General features: G+C 44.7%; 1 protein-coding gene across 1 annotated transcript in view; it reads left to right on the top strand.

The window, feature by feature from the left end:
• Nucleotides 1-26,199, top strand: part of NOS1 (nitric oxide synthase 1) — a 534,740-nt gene that overhangs the window by 122,769 nt on the left and 385,772 nt on the right. The window contains exon 2 of the mRNA XM_086943269.1: nt 18,536-18,662. Coding sequence (XP_086799395.1) covers nt 18,536-18,662 — 127 coding nt within the window. The remainder of the gene's footprint in view (nt 1-18,535; nt 18,663-26,199) is intronic.

Below are 26,199 nucleotides of genomic sequence, written 5' to 3'. Positions count from 1 at the left end.
CCTGCATGTCTAACTTAGGAAACTGGATGAAACAGAACTGAAGCTCAAGATATATTATAATGAAGTCCAGATCTTCAGGAACAAGAGCTCTCAATGGGGCGATGCCTGGTTGCCAACAGACCTGGGAGCCACACTGACCATGCCAAAAACCTTGGCATTATTGCGGACAGCAGACTTGTGATGGCTAAAAAAATAAATGTGGCCACCTCCTCCTGCTTGTTCATCCTACATAGGCTCCACAAAATATTCCATTGGCTTCCTACCAACACAAGACGCACAGTCACCCAGGCCCTCATCACCAGCAGATTAGACTATTGCTTTTTTTTTTTTTAAATGTTTATTGCAAGAAAAGACAAATCAATTCACATATCAATAGAATAACAAAATATAGTGAACTAAGAAATCAATTATTAACAAAAAAGCGACAAACCAAGAAGGGAAAACTATACAAGACATTATATATGAATATAACTAATATTAAACAGATAATAGATAATCACAAATAAGTTTGGCCTCTTTATGTATTACATTTTTCAAAATTCGAGAAAGTGTTTCCATATCTTTTCCTTTTTTTTACCAGCTTTTGGGCCTCTATGTTTTGCTAGCTTAAGTTCCATAGTTCTTATTTCGCTGACCAAAGCACACCATTCTGAAATATTTGGAGGATCTTTGGAAATCCATGATCTTGCTATCACTAACCTAGCACATGCAAAAAGTATAGTTATGAGGTCTTTATTCAGACAGTTAGTATCTTGGATGTCTAGAAGAACCAAGTGTGCAGAAAGCACCGAAGTTATTATTTGTTTGCGTTTTAAGGCCTCCATTATTCCTTTCCAGTATGTAGATAATTTTGGACAGGAAAACAGCATGTGTTCTATTCCAGCTGCAAACGAATCACATTTCGGACATTTTGTTTTATCAGTTACAGAGTTAGCCTGTGTCCAGCTAGATATTTTTTGTGGGGTATAGTAAAGTTGTGTAATTGTTCTATATAATTGTAGTCTTAGATTGGAGGAGTGTACTATAGTGTTTATATGAGATAGTGCAGCTGCAATCTGTGCATAGTTAATATTCATGTTAAGTCTATCAGACCATTTGGATGCTATTTTAGTAGTATCGTCATATTTACCACTTGCTAGATATTGATAGCCCAAACTTATTAGTGATTTTGTTTTTTCCGAGTATAGACAGGCTAGTAAGTCCGATTGGGTTATTTCAGTTATTTTCCAGATTAGACTATTGCAACACATTCTAAGCCAGCATCACAAATAAACTCATACAAAGACTCCAGACCACCCAGAACTCCAAGCCCAGACTCGTCCTCAACGTTCCTCACAATTGACACATCATGCCCCACCTCAGAGAGCTACACTGTCTACTGATCTAGAAGTGCTGCCAATTCAAACTACTCACTCATACATACAAAGCCCTCTAAAATGACGGACCTGCCCACATACACCACTGCCTCATCTTCCACCAACCCATCATGCAATTGCACTCACCCTCCCTCTACCTTGCACAAATACCCCACATCCTCAGGAGCAAGTCAGGAGGATGCTCCTTTTCCTACATCACTGACAAATCCTGGAATGACCTTCTACACCACATCAGAACCTCCTCATACCTTCTCAAATTGTGAAAGAAACTGCAGCGCTTGGATACCCCTATAGTGGTAAATGCATGCTACAGAATAACATAACACAACACAACATAAAATAGTCTCAACCTGGGGTGAAGTCATGTCTAAACTTCACTTTCAGCTTTGCTTTCCATGGGGAGAGGATCCTGCCCATGTTACCCTTCAATGTTCAATCTTGCAATATTGTTTGCCTTGCCTGGGCATAATCAGCGGTCTGAGGCTGCGATGTCCCTCTCTCTGAAAGGCCACCTCCTTGCAATTCACCCACCTTAGTAATTCAGCACACAATCACAATAGACTGGGGCACAGGAGTCCTTCCAGGAGAAATGAACATGGTCGCAAGCCAATACCAGTGCCAGACTGAGGAATCGGATTGTTATTGCTCTTGCCTTGGATCTAGGGAAAAGTCCAAGTTGAAAATAGGCGGTGCTAATAGGATGTGACACTCTGTGGCAGGTTAATATATCTGACAACTCTTTCCCAATGCTGTGAGAGCATAGGATACCGCAGATTGCATCGTGGACATGCTGCCTTGGCCGTCAGGAACATGAGGTTTATAAGTTTAGGTCTGAGGTATACTCTGTGCAAAAAGTAATACTTAGTAAGTGTAAATCTGGCATTTCCGGACCTGTGTCCTTGACTGCAACCGGGAGACCCATATCTGCTGTCCATCATTCCCGCATGTCCCTCAAGGATCCTTTGGCCTGCCCAGGTGTGCTTTATAGTGTAATGTGATGCTTTGACCCTGCCAGCAGTGGTTCATATGGTCTGTAAGGCCATCTAGGTAGGCGCTTCTTTAGTCCCTGTGTGCCGGTTTGCTTGAATTGTAGCTCTTAGAGTCCCATAGAGAAGATAATAAGGGAGTGTGGTGGGTATTGTGGGGGCATACCCGGCGACTGACATAACTGGTGACTATCACTCGGCAGGCGCCCAGTGAGACTCTTTTCACCTGATTGCCCAGACTAAATGGGCTGTCAGTTAATAAAACTCTTAATCAGGGACAGTAAGCCTGCCCTTAGTCATGGGGAGACAAAGTTTAATTACAGAGATCTGACATTGCTTTGTGCCCCTGAGTAAGGTCAGTAATAGGCTGTCTACTACCCAGAATAGAGCGCAAGGCATTCCGATGGGAAGCGTTGTAAAAAAAAATAAATAGAGCAGCCTGGTAGCATCACCATCTTTGCCGAAGCGGCCCGTCCTGTTACCGACAAGGGTAGTGTCTGCCAGAAGGCAATGGGTTGAGCGATGTATAGGTATTGGTTGTTAACCTCATTCACTCCATCAGTCTGTCCGTTAGTCTTGGATGGTTACTAGTGAATTTGTAATTTACTAAGCCTAGATGTTTCAACGTTTTTTCCCACAACTTTGATATAAAATGGGTCCCTCTTTCTGTAAAGGTGATCTCAGGAAGACCATGTAGTTGAAGATCTGCAAAAATATTTGCAGTTCGATAGCAGGTGGTTGTTACTTGAGGGGTAATAAGCCAGCTGAGTGAAATAATGCACCACTGCTAAGATATATAAACTATTGTAAAAAGGCAGTTTAGGGAAAAAGTCCAGCAAGATTCAGGGCCAAGGTCGTGTGGGTACAAACAGAGGTTGAAGCAGAGCGACAACCTCGTTATTGTGAGATTTGGCCAATACAAAGATGGCACAATGTTTTACGAGTACCTTTAAGCCACCAAAACATATGCCAATCAGTCAATCATCTATTTTAAAAGTGAAGAGCTGTCAACCAGTGTCCAGGCGCTAGAAGACAACAATGGACCCAAGGACCAAACGATTAATCCTGGTCAAAAAGCCAAGTCTTGAGTTGTGCCCTAAACAGTCTTTCCCTCTAAAAGTGACAAAGTGCTAAAAGGAGCTTGTTTCAGGCATTGGTGTCTAACTCCATAAAAGAATGGCATCCTCTGGTTTTCAAACAAAACCAGGGATATTTTAGAAAAAAAGCATGTTTCGAGCGCAAAGTGCAGCTTGGAAAATAATCTCGGAGTCTGATGCACAGCTATCTTGGGGCCAACTGGTGAAGGCCCGAAATGCAATGACTAATGCTTAAAAAACGAGGCTTTTATTAACGGGGAGACAGTGAAGTCCTTTCAGATGTGTCAATAGTTCTCTTGTTTTTTTTCCTGGATGTCCAGGAACAGGGATGTGATAGAATAATGAATTACCTATACTTGTATTCTTCATTCTAGTGCAAATACCTTCTTATTGTGGTACCTTAAACCCTTCTAATTCTAATGTAACCCATCCTTTTCTTGTTTCTAAGTTGGAGAACCAACCTGTTGTTGAACTATATATATATATATATATATATCTCCAATAGTATCTGCTTAGCTTGTTGTTGGTCATTCAATGCTGCTAAAATATAGGGCATCTGTTATATTATTTGTCTAGAAACCACATCGGTCTTTCCAAGTCTCCTTCCAGGTCGAAAAGTAATCTCATAGCTGAATCCAACAAAATCTGTTTAAAACAACAAAAACAAGTTATCCCATAGTTGGATCTTGAGAAAATATAATTACATCATGTGTGTCTTCCATTGCAGTACTTTATGGTTTTCAAAAAGCCTATGTTTTTGTGTTCAGCCCATACCAAGATCTTGTTATGGCTCCTTCCAAGTAATATCTCCAATGGGATAATGACTTCTTAATAACCAGTAGCTCTTTATGCCGAGAGTGTGGAATTTCAGTATCAGTTACATCTCTAAGATGACTTCAGTCACAAAAAATAGAAGATTTCTGTTTAAGGGCGTAGTGTGGCGGCAGGCTTTTGGAGCCATTTGCATGGGTAGGCCTTCTGGACTGACTGGATCTTCACATTAAGTGGCAGCCAGTGAGGCATTATCAAGGCAGGTTTGATATTTTTACGTTTTTCAAGATCACCTGATTTTGGCGTTGTTGCAGAATGTCACGAATCTGTTTGTTAGCTCAGTGTAGACAATGTTACAACACTACAGTCATGGCATCACCCGGGCTTTCTTTAACGCTATACTGATTCACTGGAGCTGCATTTCTAACAATAAAGCGGACTATATAGGACAATAAATGGCCTGAGCAGGTGGATAATCAAGTCATAGAAGCTGATTATATTGAATCTTCTAATTAAATCACACCCCATTCAGCCCAGTGAGATAAAATGCTCAGCAACTCCACAACCATTACATCCCCAGCTGACATAAAGAACTGGAGCAAGACTTGAAGATGTGAATATACTAAATGTTCCGGATAACATGCTAATAAGATACATGTTTGTAGCATGTCCAGCTGTGATTGAATTATGGGTAAACTGCTTTCTTAAACGTAGCCAGATGCTGAATTAAGGCCTCACTCGGCACCATCAGGTTATTTTTTCTGCTCATTCCCAAGAGAAATTGGTTTTTCGCTGCATGCACCACAACCCAAACCTTAATAACAAAAAGGTGGAAAGACATGGATGCGCCTTCTTACTGACAGCAGTGGTGGCAGATTAACAAGGCGCTTTCAATTGAGCATCGATTACCTTGTATTAAATGGTATTTTTGAGTATTTCAGCAAGTGTGGGGCAACTTGAAGAAGAAATTCCAAAAGTAAAAACAGATGCTTGTTGTGGCTGATCATCTCATGTATCTATGGCTTTCCCCTCTCTCCCACCAAATAATTCATTAAAAAAAGTTATTCATTTTTTGATAGTTTTATCTCCTTTTATTCAAAAACAGGAGGGAACCACTACCGCACTATCTCTCTGTACTCACCCAAGTGGATCACCCTATGGTGTTAAAATGACTCACACACTGAGATTCCAAGGGGCCTGCTTCTTCATAGAGTCTTCATCCAGATACTTAGTGTATCTAGATGGGCTCGACTTTGGTAGCCAAGGGAGCGCTTTGGTTATTGGGTGAGATAGTAGGGGGCTCTTTGGTTATTGAATGGATCATAAATTTACAAAAGTTTAGAGTATCCTGAGGATTAATTTTAATTTCATAGGGCACTTTGACTGAGTTAAAAACAGGTGGGTATGTGCGAAGGATGCACTAAGGAACTTACTTTCCTCTGTATCAATAAAATTCAACATGTGTGTGGTGAATGGAAGTCTTCACTATTGAATGCACACAAATAGGATACTAACGGGATCCTCGTCAGGTCCTGATGAAAGCCAAAAAGCCTGGTGAGGCATTGATGTGATGGCCGAAACATGCTGACCCAGGGATACAGAGGATACTAATTTCCTTAGTGCATTCCCCACCTGTTTTTACCTAAGTCATTGTGCCCTTCAAAATAAAATTAACCCTCAGTACACCTAGGACAATTTTAAATCTAAGATTCCACCCATTAACCAAAGACCTCTCTGGCTACCAATATTGAGCCTGTCTAGATACACCATGCATATGGATGAGGACTCTGTGAAGCTTGTCACTTGGAATCCCAGTGTGAGAGAGTCCTTATAATGCCATAGGGTGATACGCTTGGGCAGGTACAGTGAGATAGGATAGGCACAGTAGGGGTTCCCTCCTGTTGTTTTTGTATGGTTAGATATTTGGGAAGGTGAGTGAACCCTGTATCACCTCTCACTCCCTCTTTCTTGGAATATAGTTTGTTCTCTTTTAGCAATTCTATTGCTCCCTTCAATGATTCATATTTAAATTAGTACAATAGCTACCCATATATATGCCCCACCTTTAACATTTTTATCATAAATGTTATTCTTTGTGGTGTAGTATCAGTTTTAATCTCAATTAAAAACTTTAAAAAGAAGATATAGGACAAGATCCAGTGGTCAGCAGTAAAGCCGATTCACAGTGGATACAGTTAAATTGGCCATGGTGGAATTACCACTGCTGAAATTACTTCTGCTGTATTGCAGTACGGTGGTGGTAGTTTCATTAGAGGTGAACACAGGCATGGCTCAACATTTTCGGCTTTCCCAAATCCACAAATAAATGGTCAGATTTCACAATTCCACGTTTCTCTAATCTCAAAGTGCCTGGTGTGGTCCAAAAATAACACTGACTGCCCGTTGCCCGGTCTCATATTTTCCAAAATGATTTTTTTCTGAATAAATCTAGGAAGAAGGCACAGGAAGAAACCTCTTTTTATCTCTTCATATGTGCTACAAAACTATCGAAAATCACGTTTGTAAACTCATTGTATAACTTTCAAGTGCCATCAAACTTACTGGTTCGATTTTACGAAAAATGTTTCCAGTGGGCATGTGTGCCAACTGTGCTGGGGAGTTGGGGGAATATGGGGATGTGGGGCAGTGTCATTCGCACATAGCCAAAGTCACAAAATGATTTTTTTGTGTATGTAAAATGAACATACTTAATCGTGCACACATAGCTAAGGCATACACCTAATTTGTATTGGGGGAAATTATCTGGGCCTGTAGCAGGAGCAGGACTATAGAGAGCTTTCATTCACAGAGGGGTGCGTCCATCTCACTGCTCTCCCAGTCTCCCATCCCCTCAGGTGCTCAATGTGAGTGGGTGGCTGCAAGTGGGGGCCACCTGCACTCATTTTTGGGGACCGGCACTTATTTTTCCACATCAGATATTTACCAAGAGCAAGAGAGGGAAAACACACAAATGGGAAAGAAGTAGGAAGAGAAAGATGTAAAAACTATGATAAAGGGAGAAAGCAGGAACCAGCAAAAGTGAGAGAAAGGGACAAGGAGTGTTTTGTAGCGGATTAAAGATGCATGACCTGGATTTAAGACTAAATAGCCTTGGTATTGGGTGAATAGACATTTATTTGTACCCGCCGCTGACTTCGGAGCAGAGCTGCGAGCAACAGCACTCCTTCTTTTACAAATTAGACACTACTTCCCCTACACAGGTACGAACCTGGTGCAGGGCTCCATGCACAATGCACAAAAGGGGTGATGAACAACCTGCAGCTCATCCAAAAAATATCAGAGTGCCATATACACATAATCAAGCCCTTCCTGCCAGAAATTAATGGGCATCATTCATGAATGCACATAGAAGACTTTGGTGTAAAGGAGTTCACTCATTTCCCTGAGAACATTAGGAGTAGAAACAGGCAAAGTTTTTATTAAGAACCCACAATGATGCTGTCTTGATGTCACCTCATGCCTGTTTCTCAGTGGCGTAGCAAGGAGGGGCAGCGGGTGGTACGCCCCGGGCGGCATGAGATTTGGCCGTCGCGGGCGGCAAAGTCAGGCATCACCAACCCCCCACCCCCTCTCTTGCATTCATCCGCCGTGGATGGCAAACGCAGAAGAGGCCGCCACAGGCTACACCACTGATCTTTCTTCCACTGCCCAGCTCTTCATGCCTCTTTGTCTCACTCTTGCAGATTTCATTTAGTCTGTGCGTTCTACGTTATTAGTTATTTTTCTAACTCTCTCTTCATCCTTCAATCTCCCTCTTCTGCCTTTGTCTCTGTTGCCCTAGGCCAACATCTGATGGTTAAACGCAAGACCTTGTTCTCAAAAATGAGACCTGGTGACCAGAACCTGCAACCACCAGCTCAAATTAAGCAATGGGTTTCATTAAATGCTTCTCTTTTTCATGAGTTTGCTCTTTAAGTCCCATCACAGAACCACAGTCATTTCAAACAACTTTATTTCGATTCCAAGCAGGAGTCATAAAAGTATACAAGTATACATGCATAATAAAAAAAATGTTTAAACAACAAACAACATTCACAGTTGATATCTACAGTTAAAACAAGATATATTAAAAAACATTAGTCCGATAGGAAGAGAATCATCACTGGGCTCATTTCATTGACAAGAAAAATTCCCCTTAACTAATATCCTATTCCGTTTTTTATATTTAATATCGGTTTCTAATCACAAGGGCCGATCTAATAAAATTCAGCAACAACGGGATCCAAAAGAGGCCAACACTGGTCTAATGAATCTGCTTCTGGGAACTTTATACAAAGCACAAAAAAAGGTTAGATGCACAGTAGTCTGAGTAACTATATTATTACAGGGACATGGCGGTAGGTTCTTACACCACCCACCTTGTTTTGGGAAAGCAAAAAGAAAATGTAAAGTATTAAGACGAAAACGTGTTAGAACCAGAACCACAGTCCATGACTTAGCACAGTGTCCCACCCGACTGGTATTTTGCTTCTTCTGTCATTGCATCCAGATATATAATACAAGTAACAATACACCTATATATAATACACGTAACAATACACCTACAACAAACCAGAACTATTGGCTTTGGCTTCGTTGTAAAGAACATTGAAAATGCTTCAATTCTGTCATGATGAGACTAAAAGAGCTATAACGAGTCTCTTTGAAGTTACCTCAAAGGCAGTGAAGGGTGGCACTGCTTCGGAGTCACATGCTTTTTAGAACTGCCGGTGCTGAGCAGCGGCAGGAACCGGCCTACTTAAAGCCATGGTGTTCACTTCGTGTCCTGACTGTACCTTGTGGTACCTGTACCTTCGGCTCATACCGTTGCTGCCTCTCGTCTCATGAGTCACAAGGTGACAGCAGGAAAAACAAGTCATTGTAGTCATAAAAGTGACAGCAGGAAGGAACTACAAGTCTGGGGAGTCGTAAAGTGACAGCAAGAAAAAGAAGTCCCTGGAGTCATAAGGTGACAACAGGAACAACAAGTCTCTGGAGTCATAAGGTGACAACAGGATCAACAAGTCTCTGTAGGTCATAAGGTGACAACAGGTACAAAAAGTCTCAGAAGTTATAAAGTGGCTGTGCGACGAGCAGGTCACTTGGCTCTTGGGGTGATAAGCTTACTTTCTGTAGCTGCCACTCCTCGCCTACCACCCTCCGCAGCAAGCAGGGGTCTGTTGAAGGAGGCAGCGTCACCCTCATCAGGGGATGGAAGGGTGAGTGGGCTCACGTTTTGTACAACCTTTTGCAAATGACCATAAGTCAAGGACACCCTTATGCCCATCCCCGGCACATTATCACTGGTGCAGGGAGATCCAAGGCATGGCTGATTGAATCCTCTTGGGGCCGGATGTCATTGTACACAAGAGGACATTGTCCTGGGTATGTTTAGTGATGGGAAGTGTGTGCATTGGAAGGGGTGATGGGTACTATGCAGAGACCGTGTCCTGATTCTCTTCTATCTGTCATGGTGTTGTGATCGCCCCATAGGCTGAGAGCTCAACTATTGATGTCACCATGCCCTCAGCACCACTCCGTATCAAAATCTCTCCTTTAAGGCCAGTAAGACAGAGTTAGGCCCCCTTTATCCAGTCGTGAGCATTACATCAACACACCCTTGGAATTTCAGCTGAGGGTGGCTGGTGTCCCTGTGCCACTTGGTTCATAAAGTTGACAAAACACTACGACATCAACTTGCTCAGACACACATTAGCACCTTGCACAGTGAACCATTCCGATGAATATAACACAAACACACCCCTACCCCCATGCACACAACACCTCTACACACATAGACAGAGAGCGTTGTACTCCAGCCGAGCAGTGGACAACGGACCACCCAGTGCAGGAAAGTATCTGAGTGCCAGAGCTGGACTGGAAACAAAAGTCTGCCGTGGACAAGCTGTCCACGCCGGCCACGCGCTCCAAGATGCTGGGACTAGAGCGTGGCCATGACGTCATGGCTGGATCATGGCAACGATCCAGCTCTGGAGGATTATTATGTTAAGGATATATATTGGCGTGGCGGCCCCTGGGAATTGGTGGCCCTGTGCAGGTGCACACCTTGCACATGCCTAAGGCCGCCCCTGAGAGCCTGCAGCCTACTGCGGAAATGCCGGGATGTCCCAAGAGCCTTCCCAGCTCTGCCTTGATCACGCACCACCCCCCACGAAAATATTTACACCTCAAAATATCAAACGTTATCTACCTTCAAACTAAATTAAATATTGAGCATACTCTTTACTAATCGTACGACAATATAACATCCTACCCAGTTACGCCACGAAAACACCCCGAGTTTGAAAATGTGCCTCAATACCATGGAAATGTCCGTTAGCGCTACTGAAATGCAATTACAAAAAATGTATCTGCATCGACAACCGATGGCGTGCCACCGTACGTATTTGTTAATATCTGCTGTGTTCACTTTAACCCTCTAAAGCTAGAATATTATAGGAAATGGCTACCCAGACCATCATTGAACACATCTTTCTGACTTCTTGCAAGGGAGTTTGAGTGCCCTTCAGAAGGGTTTCCACGTGTTTAATCTATACCGTGTGAGTCATGAACATGCCGTGCATGAAAGCGGATGCCTTTTGTTTCAAAGTGACAGTCATCGCAAAAACGGATGCATTGAATGTTAACAGTGATTGCAGCGATGCACTCCCATAAAAAGTAGGTAGTGAGCAAAACTGATCTGCGGGACGCATCTTTCTAGAAATGGAGGCTTCCACAAGTCCGGTGATGTGAATCCAATAATCCAGAGAAGTAGTAAACTATATTCTCAGTTTTCCTGACTCACACTTAGGGGCATATTACCAAGGGCCATTATCGCCGCTTTATCAGGACTTTTTCCCGCTAAAGCGGCGATAATTTGATCGCCCAGTTACCAAGCTGTTGCTAACACCAGTTAGCGACAGCTAGTAGGCGATAGCGATCATCTTGGGGCCCACTTTGCATGTCAGCGATAATTATCGCTAATGACATGCAAAGTGGGCGTGCCAAGATGTTAGCGACTGGAAACAGTCGCTAATATCGCTATCTCCTATTACCAACAATGGGGTTTTGGAAATTTTCACGCTAAGTGTGATATCTCCAAAAGCTAACGCCTGCCCAGAGCAGTTCTTAGCCATGTTATCCAATGGAAGGTTGATAACATGGCTAAGAGCATTGTCACGATAATGTGTGAATATCGCTGTATTTACAGCGATATTCACGCATTTCGCCTGCTTTTTATCATTTTAGAGATATACCTTGCTAACAGCAAGTTATCTCTGCGATAAAAACAGGTGAACCGCGGCGATAATATTATCACCGCTGAGCCTACTTAGCGATAAATATCGCTGTAGGTTGATAATATGCCCCTTAGTTCTTTACTTCCCTGGGTCCTCCCCATTGCTGTTGACTTGGCTTTTTTTTTTTGTTTATTTTCTTTCTACCCCCTCACCCGTCAGCTCCTCTGTTACTTCCCTACTTGCTGCTGACTATTGCTGCCTGCCACGCAGCAGTGTCGAGTTGCTCCCCAGCACCATCTCGTTCCTGTTTTATGGACCACCCAGCAGGTGCAATGTGCTACCAGGTCACTCTTTTCTCTTCAATACACTTTCCCATGGTGATTATATTTTTTAATGTAGCACTCCAACATAGTTATTGGCCTTCTTGGAACGGTAAATAAAAACAAACAAATGACCTCCACAGCCAAGCAAATGCACAGTGAGGCGTGCGCCTAGATCGCATCACGCTGGGTCTAACCACTTTGGATTTTTGTGATTTGCGGGTGACGACAACCACTTTTTAGATTTCACCTGTTTGTGACATCTCTTGTATTCATTATATCTTAAAGGGTCTCTTATCTGTCCCTGTTGCTGAAGTACTATGTTAATGCACTTTTGTGCGGAACTTTTTTTTTGGCATACATTAAACCGTATCGCACATTTTGTTTACTTTCCCTGGCAGCACTGCTGTCTACATTTCTTTGATTCTCTGAACTGTTTCATCTTTTTTTTAGGCTTTTAACTTCTTTCAGCTTATAACTTTCAAGGCTTGCTCATTTCTGAGTGAAACCGTGTCGCACATCACTGCATTCTCCATTTTTTTCATTCTCCAATATGTTTCCTACTTGTTTCGTCTTTTACCTGTCACAATTTGCTTATTTGCCTTCAAACCGCGTAGCACATCACTTCCCTTTCCATTTCTTTCATTTTACAATATGTTTATTACTTATTTGGAATTTTAACTTGTACAGCATGCATGCATTTGCTTAAGTACTTTGGCGCATCGGCCTGCTCATTTTAGAGGAAAGCCGCGTCGCACATTACTGTTGTCTTCATCTGCTGACTTGGGAACTAAGGTAACTGGTTAATGTTTCAGCGCCAGCACTACATCCTGTAAATATGGGGAATTCAATTATTCTCCCTGTATCTACCCCCAAAAAATTATTTGTGTAACGGAACTAGGGGCCAGATGTAGGTAACACATTTTTACCGACTCTAAAATACAGATTTTTACCTAATCGGTATTGTAGAAAAGGGAAACGAGATGTAGGTCAAAATTCGGTACAAAATACCGAATCGGTAAAAATCGGTAACCCCGTCTCGGTATTTAGCGAATCGGTATTTACCGATACGGAAAAGACCGAATCGGTAACTCACATGCAATCCAATGGGCCCGGAGGCCCATAGGAATGCATTGAATCTACCAAATCGGTATTTACCGATTCAGTAAATACCGAATCGGTAAATACCGAGACGGGGATACAAAATATCAGGCAGTTGAAGTATCAACCAATCACGTGCCTCCATCACACCCCTCAGCCTACCAACAGAGCAATAGACCAATCCTGTGCACCGACCCCACCCCACAACCAGGAAGTGGCCACACCCATGCAGGTGCAGTGTACCTGATCACACAGGAGAGCAGACAGACAGAGACAGGCTGTTGTGAAGCAGAGCCCTGCAGGAGAAACAAATGGAGCCCCAAGAGTCTCAGAGGGAAGGTGCAGAGAGGAAGAGGAAGATGAAGTTTAGCACTGGTGAACTTCAGGTGCTGGTGGAGGAGGTAGTCAAGCACTGCCCAAAAATCTTTGGAAAGCAGTCCCTGCAGGTACCAGAGGCTGTCAAGAGGAACACCTTGCTGGGGATCCAGACCAAAATTAACGCCATAGGAGTGACCAACAGGGAAGTGGACGACCTCAAGAAGTGATGGTACGATCTAAGGATCATCACTAAAAAAAAACTGGCTGCAAGAAGCAAGGAGGCGAATGTTACAGGTGGAGGGAAGAACAAGGCACCTCCACTCACGGACCTGGAAGAGCTTGTGGAGTCCACACTGGAGCCAGAGTGCGTTCTGGGGATTGGTGATGCAGACAGCTCAGCCCGAGCTGCAGCTAAGAAAGGTAAGGGACATGTCCATCATCCCCCACCCCCTGCCTGTGTTCCTCCCCCAATGTGGCTATGTATAGAGGGAATCTAGTTCTGACTTTAGTATGCACCTGCAGTGCATTATGGGAGTGGTAGTCATGAGAATACCCATATGAGCAGTCAACATGAAATGTCGTCAGGCATGCCACACAATACAATCAGACACATGGGAGGAGCAGAAAATAGTGATGTAAAAATGTAATTTAATAGTGATGTACACGGTGACAGCACCACTAAGACACTGTCCATATCTGTCCACAGGGGAGACATCACGCAAGTCCCAGCAGGTGAGGGAGAAGACACATCCCCAAAGGGATAGCAGTGAGCAAGAAGGCAGGGATGCTGGGCCCAGCAGTGCAAGACCTACAGCACCCAGCACACAAGCAGCTGACATACCAGAGGCAGATGACACCATGCTACTGGAAGCATCTCCAGTGCTCCTTGGCTCACCACTACCTGAGTCAGAACAACCAGACACACCAGCAGACACAGAGGTGTCTTAAATCTTCAGGCCCGTGAGGCATGAGGGTCCCCCGCATAGCATCCTACAAACATCCTCGGAGGAGGAAGGGGAGTGTGAGGAGTCAATGCAGTCTATGGCAGGAAATGCAGCAGGTCATACATACACTCCTGTCAGGCGATCCGGTGGAACAAGACGTCGTAGGGTCCGGGAGTCAGGCGCCAGTGGCCGTGATGAGGATGTGTTCCAAGGCCTTGAGACCACAATGGTGAAGGTGCAGCACCTGCAGGCAAAAGGGATAAGTGCAGTACACAGGCAAATGCGAATTTTGAACACTAATTTCATAGACATGAACAAGGGAATTGCATCAATGGTAGACAGCATGAGGGATATGGCAGATGGAGTCAGGGACATGTCTCAGTGTGTGTTGACACTCTGTGAGGAACTACGTGAGGACTGTGCAGAAAGGCGCAGGGAGAGCCATCGTACGCACCAGCAGACAAGCGGCATGCGCCAACTTGCAACTGCAACTTCACTAATGTGTCGCCGTTCAGTTGTGATGCAGGAGGGGCTGGTGCACTGCTGTACTGACCTCACACGGGGGATGGGGAGAGTCACTACAGCGATGGAAGTGCTGCTGACAAACCAGTCAGCCACCACAGGAGCAGAAGGTGTCAGGGACACAGATACCGCTAGTAGCAGGGGCAGCACCCCTGTCCCTGAAGTAAGGAGGAGTAGCAGACTCCAGAGTGTCGGCGCAGGCACAGCAGACTTGGAACTGAGCCAACCTCATGCATCACGCGGGGCTGTTCATGGGAGCAAGCAGTGAGTCTGCCATATTCAGTTGGACATGTGAGGGTGAGGTAACCCCGTATACACAGTAGTGCTAGGCACACTAGTATGTGACATTTGTGGCTCATGTCTTTTCTACGTAGTGCAAAATAAACTATGTGCATTGACGTACAACACGTGCTTTGTCTCGATACTTACTCAGAAGTAGTTGTGTGTGATTTCTGCCCGTCTCTGTCTTCCGTCTGTGGGTGTTGGTACTCCGACTGTGTTGGCTGCTGGTAGTGCCTGCTCATCGTCATGGTCTTCATAGTCCTCCAATTCCACCTCTGTGCCCCTCTTAGTTGCGAGGTTGTGCAACATTGCACAGGTTGCAATTATCTTACAGCACGTTACAGGTGCGTACTGCTGTGCCCCCCCACTTTTGTGGAGGCAGCGGAACCAGCTCTTCAGGAGGCCAAAGGTGCGCTCAATAATATTCCGGGTGGATTTATGTGCCACATTGTAACGTCTCTGGCTGGGGGTTGTAGGGTTCAGGTAGGGTGTCAGGACGAAGGAACGGAGTGCATTTGCACTATCCCCTAATGTGGAAGAAAAAAGATACATTACTCAGATGCACACATTGACATACGTCTGCTTCATCTATCAAGGGAGTGTCACCCATTTCTTTACCTAGCAGGTATCCTTCCCCGAATTCACCCGCTGTCAGGTAGGTATAAATCCCACTGTTTTGGAATATATATGAATCGTGGGTGCTTCCTGGGTATCTTGCCACTATATCGGTGATGATGTACTTGGCATCACAGATTGCTTGTACATTAATTGTGTGTGATGACATCCTGTTCCTGTATATGTGCTCTGTGGCAGCTGGGGGGCAAATGGGGATGTGGGTCCCATCAATGCAGCCAATCACGTGTGGGAAGTTAGCCATGAGGTAAAAGTCAGTCTTGGTCCTGAGCAAGTCCGCATCAGTGTCTGGGAAGTGGATGTAATGATCCATTCTTTGCATCATGGCATCCAGGAACTTTCTGAAAAAATGCGACAGGCAGCTCTGGGACACCCCACCTACCGCTGCCACAACACTCTGGTAGCTCCCAGATGCTAGGAGGTGAATGCTACAGAGCACCTGGACATGGGGTGGGATGGCATGGGCCCTTGGTCTTGGGTGGTCCAGGAGTGGGTGCAGGTCCCTGATCAGGTCCATGATGGTTTCGGGGTGCAGTCTGTATCTCTGCAGTATCTCTGGCTCTGTCAATTGGAAGAGTGTAATCCTTTGCCTATAGACCTGCTCCTCCCTTCTCCATACCCTCTCACCTGCTGCCTGTAGCCTTAGCCGTCTTGCTATGACGTAAAAAGCCGCCATTCTGGTTCCAGTGTTGCATTTTGGGGCCCTTTTTTATAGGCTGCACCTGATTACCACCTGCTTGCAATCCATGTTAAATACCGATTCATAATTACCGAATTTTGGTGTAATTCGGTAATTTAAGGCTCACCTACATTTCGATGGTGAGGTTTTTTCCATTTCGTAATTACCGATTCGGTAATTTTACCGATTCGGAACATTTACCGACTCGGTATATTTTCCGAATCGGTAATTTTACCGATTCGGAACTTTTACCGACTCAGTATTTTTTCCGATTCGGTAATTTTACCGATTCGGAAATATTACTGATTCTGTATTTTACCGAGCCGGTAATCTACAGATTCGGTATTTTTTCCGGATTTAGGCGACCTACATCTCATAGACCAAATACCGGTCGGTAACGGCCGAAAATACCGAATTTCGGTCGTTTCCGACCGGTATTAGGCTACCTACATCTGGCCCTAGGGCTCTTGTAAAAAAAGGCTCAAATGAGTAGTAGCTATTACCAGCACTTTTAAATGGCAGGAGCATGGTACAAACAGCGATATAGTAAATATTTTAATTTTAAAAACCCCACACAGAAATTCCTATAAAATATGCTGTTTAACGCAATAGAACCCAACCGTGTCGCACATCAATACTTAAATTTCACTAGCTACCCTTGCTATTTCTTATAGTTTTATTAATTAGTCCAACATTTAGTTAACTTTCTCAGATTGCACGCATTTAAAGTGTAATTTTTTACTTCTACAGCAATTATTTACAAATTAGTTCTTTGGGTGAGCACACATTTATTTAGGCCTTTTATTCACTTACTCTGCCAACACGCATTTGTTCGCGTGTTGGCATCGTAGTCTTTAAAATTCATCTTTGTGTGCCTTTGGCATAATAGTCTTTAAAATTCATCTTTGCATGCCTTTGGTATTGTAGTCTTTAAAATTCATCTTTGCGTACCTTTTGCACGTGGGCTTGACACATTTATGCTGTGCAGATACATACCTGCTTTTGGGGCTCTGACTCCTTTCAAATAAAATAGAGTTTTTTAAAGCCTGCTGGCAAGCTGCATAACTTTGTTAGGAAATAACATGCTTGATTTATTTGCTTTCTGTAAGAATACATTTGAAGCATGAATTATAACGTTATTATTTATAAGGAGCAAAATCACACATAAATTAAAGGCTAGCGCTTACATTTACTAAAGGTTGAATGGTTGCGCACGTGTCTGTTGGCAATGTTGCACTCTAGGTTTTTTTAAACAGCATGATGGACTTGTAGGTATTGGAGCGCTTTATTTGAGCACCAGTTACATTTCACAATGACACATGAATTTTTTTGGTAGGCATGGGGAGGAGAGCTTCTGATGATGTATTATATGGCAAATGCGGTAAATCCATAATGGAGTGAAAAATGCCCTTATTGCCTTTCTCAATAAACAAGTCTTAACACTTTTACAAAGTTTCAGTAACTTATATTACACAATTTCTCAAAATCCAAAAATGCACAACCATTAAAAACGTATTATTAATCTCACAGGCAAAACCTAAGGCATGTACCAATGCTTGTTTTCTTTTAGCTGATGTGTTCAGCAATTGCAGCAAGCATTGGCAAAGTCAAAAGTTTGGCAGACACATTTCAGAGGCATGACCTATCGGCTTTGGTTGTGCTTGGTGGACAAAGAAAAAAAAAAGCAAACTGGTGAGAAAAAAAGCAATGGTTCTGATGCAAAAACATCTTACTACTTTTGATCTAGGCTATGTCAATCATTTTTTCAAATATGGACGCCATATTATTTCATGTTTACACCCAAAACCATTGCAAATGTGTTTATATTACCCTTATATTGCCCTTAAAGTGGAGCTTATTCCGACTTCTGTGTTTGCCAGCACGTGAGGTGTAAGAATGCTTTCGTCTTTTCAAATTCTGTTCTACGTCCCTAGATTTCATGCATACGTTTGCTATAGACTATATTTCCTAGACTTGTGAAACATTACTCACTTGCAGAAGTGACCGAGTGCATTAATCAGTTGTATCCTTCATAGGATAATGGTAGGTTGGTTCATTGCAGACGGTTTCCCTGTGTTTATTGTCCAGTGGGGCCGAAAAAAAGAAGGGTGAAGTGTTTGACTTTGTCTTTTTTATCATTCTACCGTACTAATTTACTAAGAATAAATTGCAACCTGCATAAAATGTCTGAGGCAGGGATAATCTGCATATGGGTGTATATGAGGGGAGACCATCCAATATGATTAACCAAATGATTGTCTGTTTTAGCGAAATGGAGGACAAATCCCAGAAGGCCGTGCCGTTGGGGGCGGAGAATGACAGGGTCTTCAATGACCTCTGGAGGAATAACAACATGCCAGTCGTGCTGAACAACCCCTACCTTGAGAGTGAGCAGGTAAGCAGCTGTGACTGTAATGCTGATAGATCTTAGCGTTGTAAAGTCCCCTTCGCAGGGTGTCCCTTCATGCTTCTCCAGCTAAAGCAGTGGCGTAACAAAAGCCCCCGCAGCCCCCGTGGTGCAGGGGGCCCGAGCTCTAGGAGCCTCTGGCACTGGCAGGCCCCTGGCCTTAGGGCTTCGAACCTGGTCCGAAGTGTGTGTGGGGGGGATGACGCTGCATGTACTTTGTAGGGGGCCCCCCTCAAGTTTCATTACGCCAATGCGGTAAAATCAGGGCCGGACTGGGAACAGAAACCGGCCCTGGCAAACTGCTCAGCTGGCCCGCCCTGGGGTGAGGGGGAGCGCAGCCGACCAGTTTGCGACGGCCGGTTTCAGTCGATTTAGTTACAGGGGGCCGATATTGCCGACCCCCGGTAACAAAAATGGCACCCTAGAGGCCCAAAGCCGGCCCTCACCCTAGCGGCCTACCGGGGAAATGCCCGGTACCCACTATGGCCAGTCAGTCCGGCCCTGGTAAAGATATGGCCTGCTCAATCTAATGCCATCTATAAGGATTACACATAAGGATCACGCACCAGGCAGGAAAAGTGCATCCTCCAAGGGGCAGAAGTTTCTGCAGGCACAGTCTGGGTACATAGATTTACCTCCTAGGAGACATCCATCCCAGCCCTCTTTATTCCACAGAGGGCACATTCGCCTAAGGGACATGAACTCTCTCCATCCTGTGGAAGTCAGCGATTACTGGGCAGTATGCGTGGCAGATGTTGTAATTTACTAGTGGTATCCGAGAGTTCAGGTGCCAATGCACAGGGAAACCAGGTTAATAGTTTGTAAACCTGACTGGTAAAGGAATGCTTTTTTCTTTTTCTGGCAGGCACACAACCAGCCCGGATGTTACAGTGGCTAACCATGTTAATCCCTTTGTAAACCAGATTGTCAAAGAAGAATAGCGGTGTCAAGCACACGCAGAACCAGTCTAGATACTCCAGTGGTTTACCATGTTAATCCCTTTGTAAACCAGACTGTCAAAGAATGACAGTGTCAAGCACACACAGAAACTGTCGGATGTTGCATTCGCTAACCAGGTTTATCCCTTTGTAAAACTGATTGTCAAAGGGCAGATGTGTCAAGCACACACAGAATCAGCCGGATGTTGCTGTGGCTAAGCAGGTTAATTCCTTTGTTCACCTGAATGTCAAAGAATAGCGGTGTCCAGGGCACAAGTCCTATAAAATATGAGTGGGGGGACTAACCAAGTTGCGCAGTGTGCAAGTGGCATCATGCTGCGTGCCATCACAGCGCGTGACATTACACGTGGCATCACAGGAAGTGACCTCACAAGAAGTGATATCACATATGATGACCTCACACATTTATCAGCTATACCATGAGTACATTTAAGCACATTAGGAAATTTAACAAATGAGATTTGGCGTTGGGATTGTACCAAAAAAGTGTCACAATCCCAATGCAATCTCTGGGCCACATTATGTTTTTTTACCCCCTGCCACAAAGAAATTGTCAACACGGCAGTAGATCTGTTCTGCCTAATAGGTTGCAGAGTCTAGATTTTAAAATATTTTTGCCATATTAATGCCTTCATGGGGTTAAGGGATTTGCTGCAGAGGTACCCAGTAAATAGTAATGTTGAGTAACCCTGGAGGTTAACGCAATTGTTAGAGAGATCTGTGTTTTATGTTGTCCCATATTAGAATTAAAGTAGTGAAGAAGGTTAAGGTGTCTCCTGCAAAACAGGTCATTTTGCAAAATAAATAAAATAGGGCTATTTAAATAGTTATTTGTGTAAATACTGGGAAAGACAACACATATGATATTCTGACAGTGCATGCATGTATATACAGGGACTGAACAAAGTTAAAAGAGTGTCTCCCTTAAGTACCTGTGAAGAGTCGAGCTGTGTGCTTTTGTTTGTCGCATTTGCATTCAGGATTCTCGATCCAAAGGATGTCTGAGGCCCGCTTAAATTCTGCCTTTATCTTTGGCCCAGCTAGCGTCATAGACGTACTGGCTGTTGCGGGCACTGGGCAACCCCCTGGTGGGCCGCAAGGGTGGGGGCCGGATTCGGGCCCCTGGGGGCTGTTTTTCTTACAGGGCCGTTTTTGCAGCATAGCTGCAAAATCAGCCCTGTAACAAAATCGGCCAAAAAACGGCCCTGGCAAAGAGCTCGATCGCAGCCCCAACCCCCCGGGGGGGGGGGGGGGGGGGGGGGGGGGGGGGGGGAGGCAGCCAAGCACTTTGCCAGGTTCCGAGTCCAGCCCTGGCTAGAGGTGAAGGAAAGCCCCCAAGGCTGCCTGCACGTTGCTACTGGGGATGGAAAGCAGACAACATAAAGGCACTACTGAACGTGTCCCAGAGTCTAAAAATTACACTGGGGCAAGTTCAGCATAGTTCTGTTGGACCCAACTTCTTGGCAGGGTGGACGTGGTCCACCCTGTAAAAATACTGGGTGGACGCCGTGTACCTACGTGTACCTTCGACTCTTGCCCTGGCGGTGTCAGGCACATGCAGAACCAGTCCAGATATTTCGGTGGTTTACCACGTTAATTTCTTTGTAAACTTGAATTTCAAAGATCAGTGGTGTGCAGTAGTCACCAACTAGCCCAAACTTACAGGCAACATCCAAATACACTAACACAGGAAGTCTCAGAGGACCCGGACTGTGTAAGGGCACCACATTACTTGGGTTGCTATATTTTTGCCTGGAAAATCAGTAGAGGTCACCCCTGGAGTTCAGCCAAGCTGTACCTCAAAAACGAGAAACACAGCCCTCAGCCAACAATCTTCAGCAAAAGGGGGGACAGCAGAAGGGGAATTATTTGGGGGTCCTTCTATTTTCTCTAGCAGCCCTTGCGCTCTGTAAATGAGCAGCGGAACATCCGTACAGATGACTCCATAAGGACCATTTGGATATGCCATAAGCAAAAATCCCCATTATTAGAAGCTCAATTAGTGTCAAATTTACCCACTTCTTCCTAGAGGCGCTAGAAGGGGCACAGTGAAGATTACGCAACAGAAGAGAAGCGGCGGGCATCCCTCCCACGAAACGTCATGGTAAAAGAGCTGTATTTATGTTTACAGCGCCCTGGTTCAGTTATGTAGAACACTGCTGAAATCAGTATTAAATGCCCAGCTGTAATACGTATTCTTGGTTGCTTTGAGTAATTAAGTGTTTGTACTGGGAATTTCCACCATGGCAGGCGAGGTGTTGAATGAAAAGTTCAATAAGCTGAGTGAACAATAAACATATAGCGCTTTGAGGTTATTGTGCTAAAAGGTTTCAGAGAGACAGAATGCTACAAAACTACCTCATGAACACCTACCTATGGACAATTCTGTGTAACTCTATGTATCAGATGGAAGAGAGAGCCTTCCCCCTCAGCTTTGAACTTTTCTCAGTGAGGTGGATTTTGGTGCATCACCAGAGACTGCACCCATTGATCGTAGTGTTGAAAGTACCCCCCCCCCCCCCCCCACACCCCCAGGTCACCTGCATTTGAAGGGTGTCGACCACCTTGCACTAATCATCATTCCCCCCGAACTAGTCTGATATTTTTAATAAGTTCAATGGGACAATCCTCCCTGAAACCCTTCTCCCCCTCCAAAACCACTACCCCCCCCCCCCCCCCCACCCCACACACACACACACACACATCCCTCTTGAAAGGAGATATTTTGACATTGCCATGTGCGTGCTCTCGCATGGCAAACTCTGTCTGACGGCACCACGCATCCGTGCTGGCACGCACGAGCTCAATGCGCAGCGACGCACAGCCTCTGAAGTAGCATGCTCCACGCAGGCTCAGGCCCACGTGGACGCACGGAGCGCGCGGTGGGCTTTCCTACTATCTCTGACCGGCGGGGATTCCCTGGCCCAGATGGCTCGGTTCCCTCTGCCCCCCTGAGTTAAGCTCCTTCCGGCGTGTGTATCCCTCGCTCGACAGTATTAGGGGCTCCATCTCGCTGTGGTAATCCGCCATTAGAGCGGTAGCTGCGGAGCCGAGGCCTGCCCCTTTCATCTCGCGGATTATCCGGGAGCTCTGCACGCCTCATTGGTGTGTAGTACCGGCCCACGCTCCAGGGTCCGTCTGATGCCAGCCCACTCCTCCACTGAACAGCGATCCAATGCCGTTGTCTGTTCAATTGCTTTAGGTCTAACATGTGTCACGCCAGTCTTTGAGGCAGCTCGTGGGTCACTGGGTCTGAATGAGTTGTAGCTGTTAGTAGTGCTGCAGAGGTCAGTGATATGGGGTTAAAGGGCCCACTGCAGCCCAGTGAATGCATTTATTTTAAACTAGTCTACTAGAGGTTTTAGGGTCATTTTTTTCTTCCATAAGGAACGATTGCACCCTACTACACCATTCAGGTCAGTCTATGGCACTGGTTCTTTACATGTGGACTGAGAGAGCACCTCTAGGGGTCAGCAAGTCCTACTCAGGGGGTCCACAACTATGTTAACAAATTAAATGATATTAAAATTAAAGCACTGAAATTAGTAATGTATATACATTAATAAAGAGGCAACATTGAAAATGTGAAAACCTTTTCTATATTTGATTGAAAATGTCCGGGGGTCCCCACAAGTACCTGCTTCTTGTGGTGGATCCTCGCAGAGACGACACGAACTATCGCCCCCACACACACCCTACCCTGTTCTGGGTAAATAACAACATCAGGAATAGGATGTGAGTGAGGATGGCAGCCAAATTTCTAGGGCACAATGCTGGAGTTTGTAGGTGTTGGCGGACGTCCCTCACGTGGGCAGTTTCAGGGCACCAACTGGACAGGGAGACAAGGGAACATTGATTAGCCACCTTCCTCTGCCAAGCATCCACAACCATCAACACTCATATGGGACACCGCTTACCTCCTCATATGTACAATGGCCCCGCTGCCATCAAGGGTAACAAAGTAAGGCATCCATATGCACTCCAGGAAGTGGATAGGGAAATGTCAGGCGCTCCTTGCTCGGAAAGAACTGAAAAGGCCAAGCGCTCCTCGCGCTGATGCCACAGCACACAGTCTAAGCGCTCCTGGCGTGGAAAGGAAAAAAGATTGCAAGCGCTCCTCGCGCTGCTGCCACAGTACAGGAAAGGAAAAGGATTGCAAGCGCTCCTCGCGCTGCTAACACAGTACACTGTTTAAGCGCTCATAGCGCGGTAGCCCAGGCAAAGAGTCAGGGTGCCCCTGTCACGGAAAGCATAAAACAAAACAAGGCGCTCCGAGCGCGGGTAACGGGAAATGCAGGTGCCCCTCGTGCGGTCTTGAAAGGAAGCAAAAGCGCTCCTGCGCTATCAGGTCTGGTATTGAGAAATGCGTCTGGCATCGGCAAGACTCTGTTGCAGTACACGAAGAAACGAGCCTCGGGGAGTCCCGTCTGATAAGCGACCCTCCCCGGAAGCTCCGATGACGTTGCAGCGCTTCCGGCCATCGACTACACCGCTACCAGCCGAGGCCGGAAGTGAGGATCCCCATACGAGTGTCAACCACAGGCAGTACGCAACAAGCATACGGACAACAGGCAAGCGGGGAAGGGGGGAGGAATTCAGGAACCATGACAGAAAATTTGACAAAATATTTTGATATTTGAGCATTTGTTTGGTGCATACTTGTTTTAGTATTTTTGTGTATTGTTTTGAAGTTCAAATCCTAGAAATGCCTTGGCTGGGGATCAAAAGCTTCCAGTAATGAATCAGTGGCCCCCCTGGCAGGGCACAAGTCGGGGGTACACGCAGGTACACAGCGTCCACCCGCTATTTTTCAGAGGCTGGACGCCGTTCACCCTGCCAAGAAGTTGAGTCCCAGTGTCATTTTCAGACACCGGGACATGTTCAGCAGTGGATGTAAGCTGTCTGCTTTCCATTCCCAACAGCAATGTGCAGGTGGCTTTTTTCACATCCAGCTGGGAGTGAAGGTAAAGGCCAAAGTTAAGGGGCTTTCGGGGCTTCTTTTGTTTGAATATGATAACTGGAGGTGGCCTGAAACCTCACACTTGAAAGTACATGCAAAGGAGGGGAAACAAAGGTACACAGCTTGTTATCGCTTCACATGCACGCAAGAGAGGCATGCTTTTGACTTTGTTCAGTCCCTGTATGTAAGTGCATGCACTGGAAGAATGTGTTGGTCTGTCACAGTATGTACACAAATAACAATTTCAATAGCACTGTTTTATTTCTTTTATAGTGCTATGCATCCCAATGCTGGGTGTCAGAGCTATTTACAAAAAATACACATTATACATTAACAATAAATCATTTGAGTGTGTAAATCAATGTATAAGATGAGTGACATGAGACTGCGTTACAAGGTGTAGGAGTCACATGTTCATATCTCAATGTGTTATATTAGAAGGATTACAATGTATGGACTTTAGGTAACAAAAAAATCTCTGTTAAAAACAGTAACCCATTTACCTATCTACATACATTAAATATCTGTCAACCTCATTTTACATGATGTGCTTAGCAGGAGACACTTTAACCTTCTATGCTACTTTGATTTAAATCTGGGTTTCACAAAACACAGATCTCTCCCACAAATGTGTAAACTCCAGAGTTATTTCACGATTACTACTATTCCCTGAGATTTACTGGGCACCTGTGTAGCAGATGCCTTAAGCCAATCAAATATTTTAAAATGCAGACTTTGCAACCAATTAAGCAGAACGGATCTGCTACCATGCTTTTCCTTGTTGCCAATATCTTTGTTGCAGTGTTAAAAAAAAAAATTCTATTAGTTGAGGCCCAGATTTTGCGTCCGGATTGCCCAACATTTTTGACACAGCCTCAACGCAAAATCTCATTTGTTAACTCATAATGTGCTTAAGAATACTCATGATATCCCTGATAAACATGTGTGTGAGGTCTTAATATCTGATGCCACTTCTTATGTCACTTTCTGTGATGTCACATGCAGTGTCACATGTTGTGACATCATGCGCTGTGATGGCGCACGTCATGCTTTCACTTGCATACTACCTAACTTGGTTAGTCCCCCCATTTCTTTTTTTAGGACCTGAGCCCTGGTCCCCAGATTCCAGTAATGATTCAAGGGAGATCCACAGAAGTCAAAAGTTTAAGAACTGCTGGTCTATGGCAACAGCCAACTAAGGACTGGCGCTCGCTGACCATTCAAAGAAGATGGTGGAAGAGTGGTCAAAGTTGACACAGACGCTGTGCTTGTTCGCTGCATCTCGCCAAATGGTTGCCGCCTCTCTGCTCGCCACGTGTCCAGTATTTTACAAGCCTGGCCTGTAATTCTTTGACAATGGCAGTAAATATAATTGAGAAAAGCAGTCAAATCTGGTATTTTTACTTTTTGAAATGTAAACCTGAAACAGTAAACCCATGATGAAGTCACTTGAAGTATGTGCAAGCTGTCTACGCTAAAAATGATTATTACCGTAAGCCGAGGGATAATGGTCATAGTGCAAAAGAATACTGAATATTTTCCACAAAATCAAATGCCATTTGTTTTAGAGAAAAGTGGAAACCTTAGACTTGCCTAAGACCTGAAG

The sequence above is a fragment of the Lissotriton vulgaris genome, chromosome 11 (assembly GCF_964263255.1).
Source record: "Lissotriton vulgaris chromosome 11, aLisVul1.2, whole genome shotgun sequence".
NCBI lineage: Eukaryota > Metazoa > Chordata > Amphibia > Caudata > Salamandridae > Lissotriton > Lissotriton vulgaris.
Note: the sequence above shows the minus strand (reverse complement) of the source record. Positions and strands in the feature narration are given on the sequence as shown.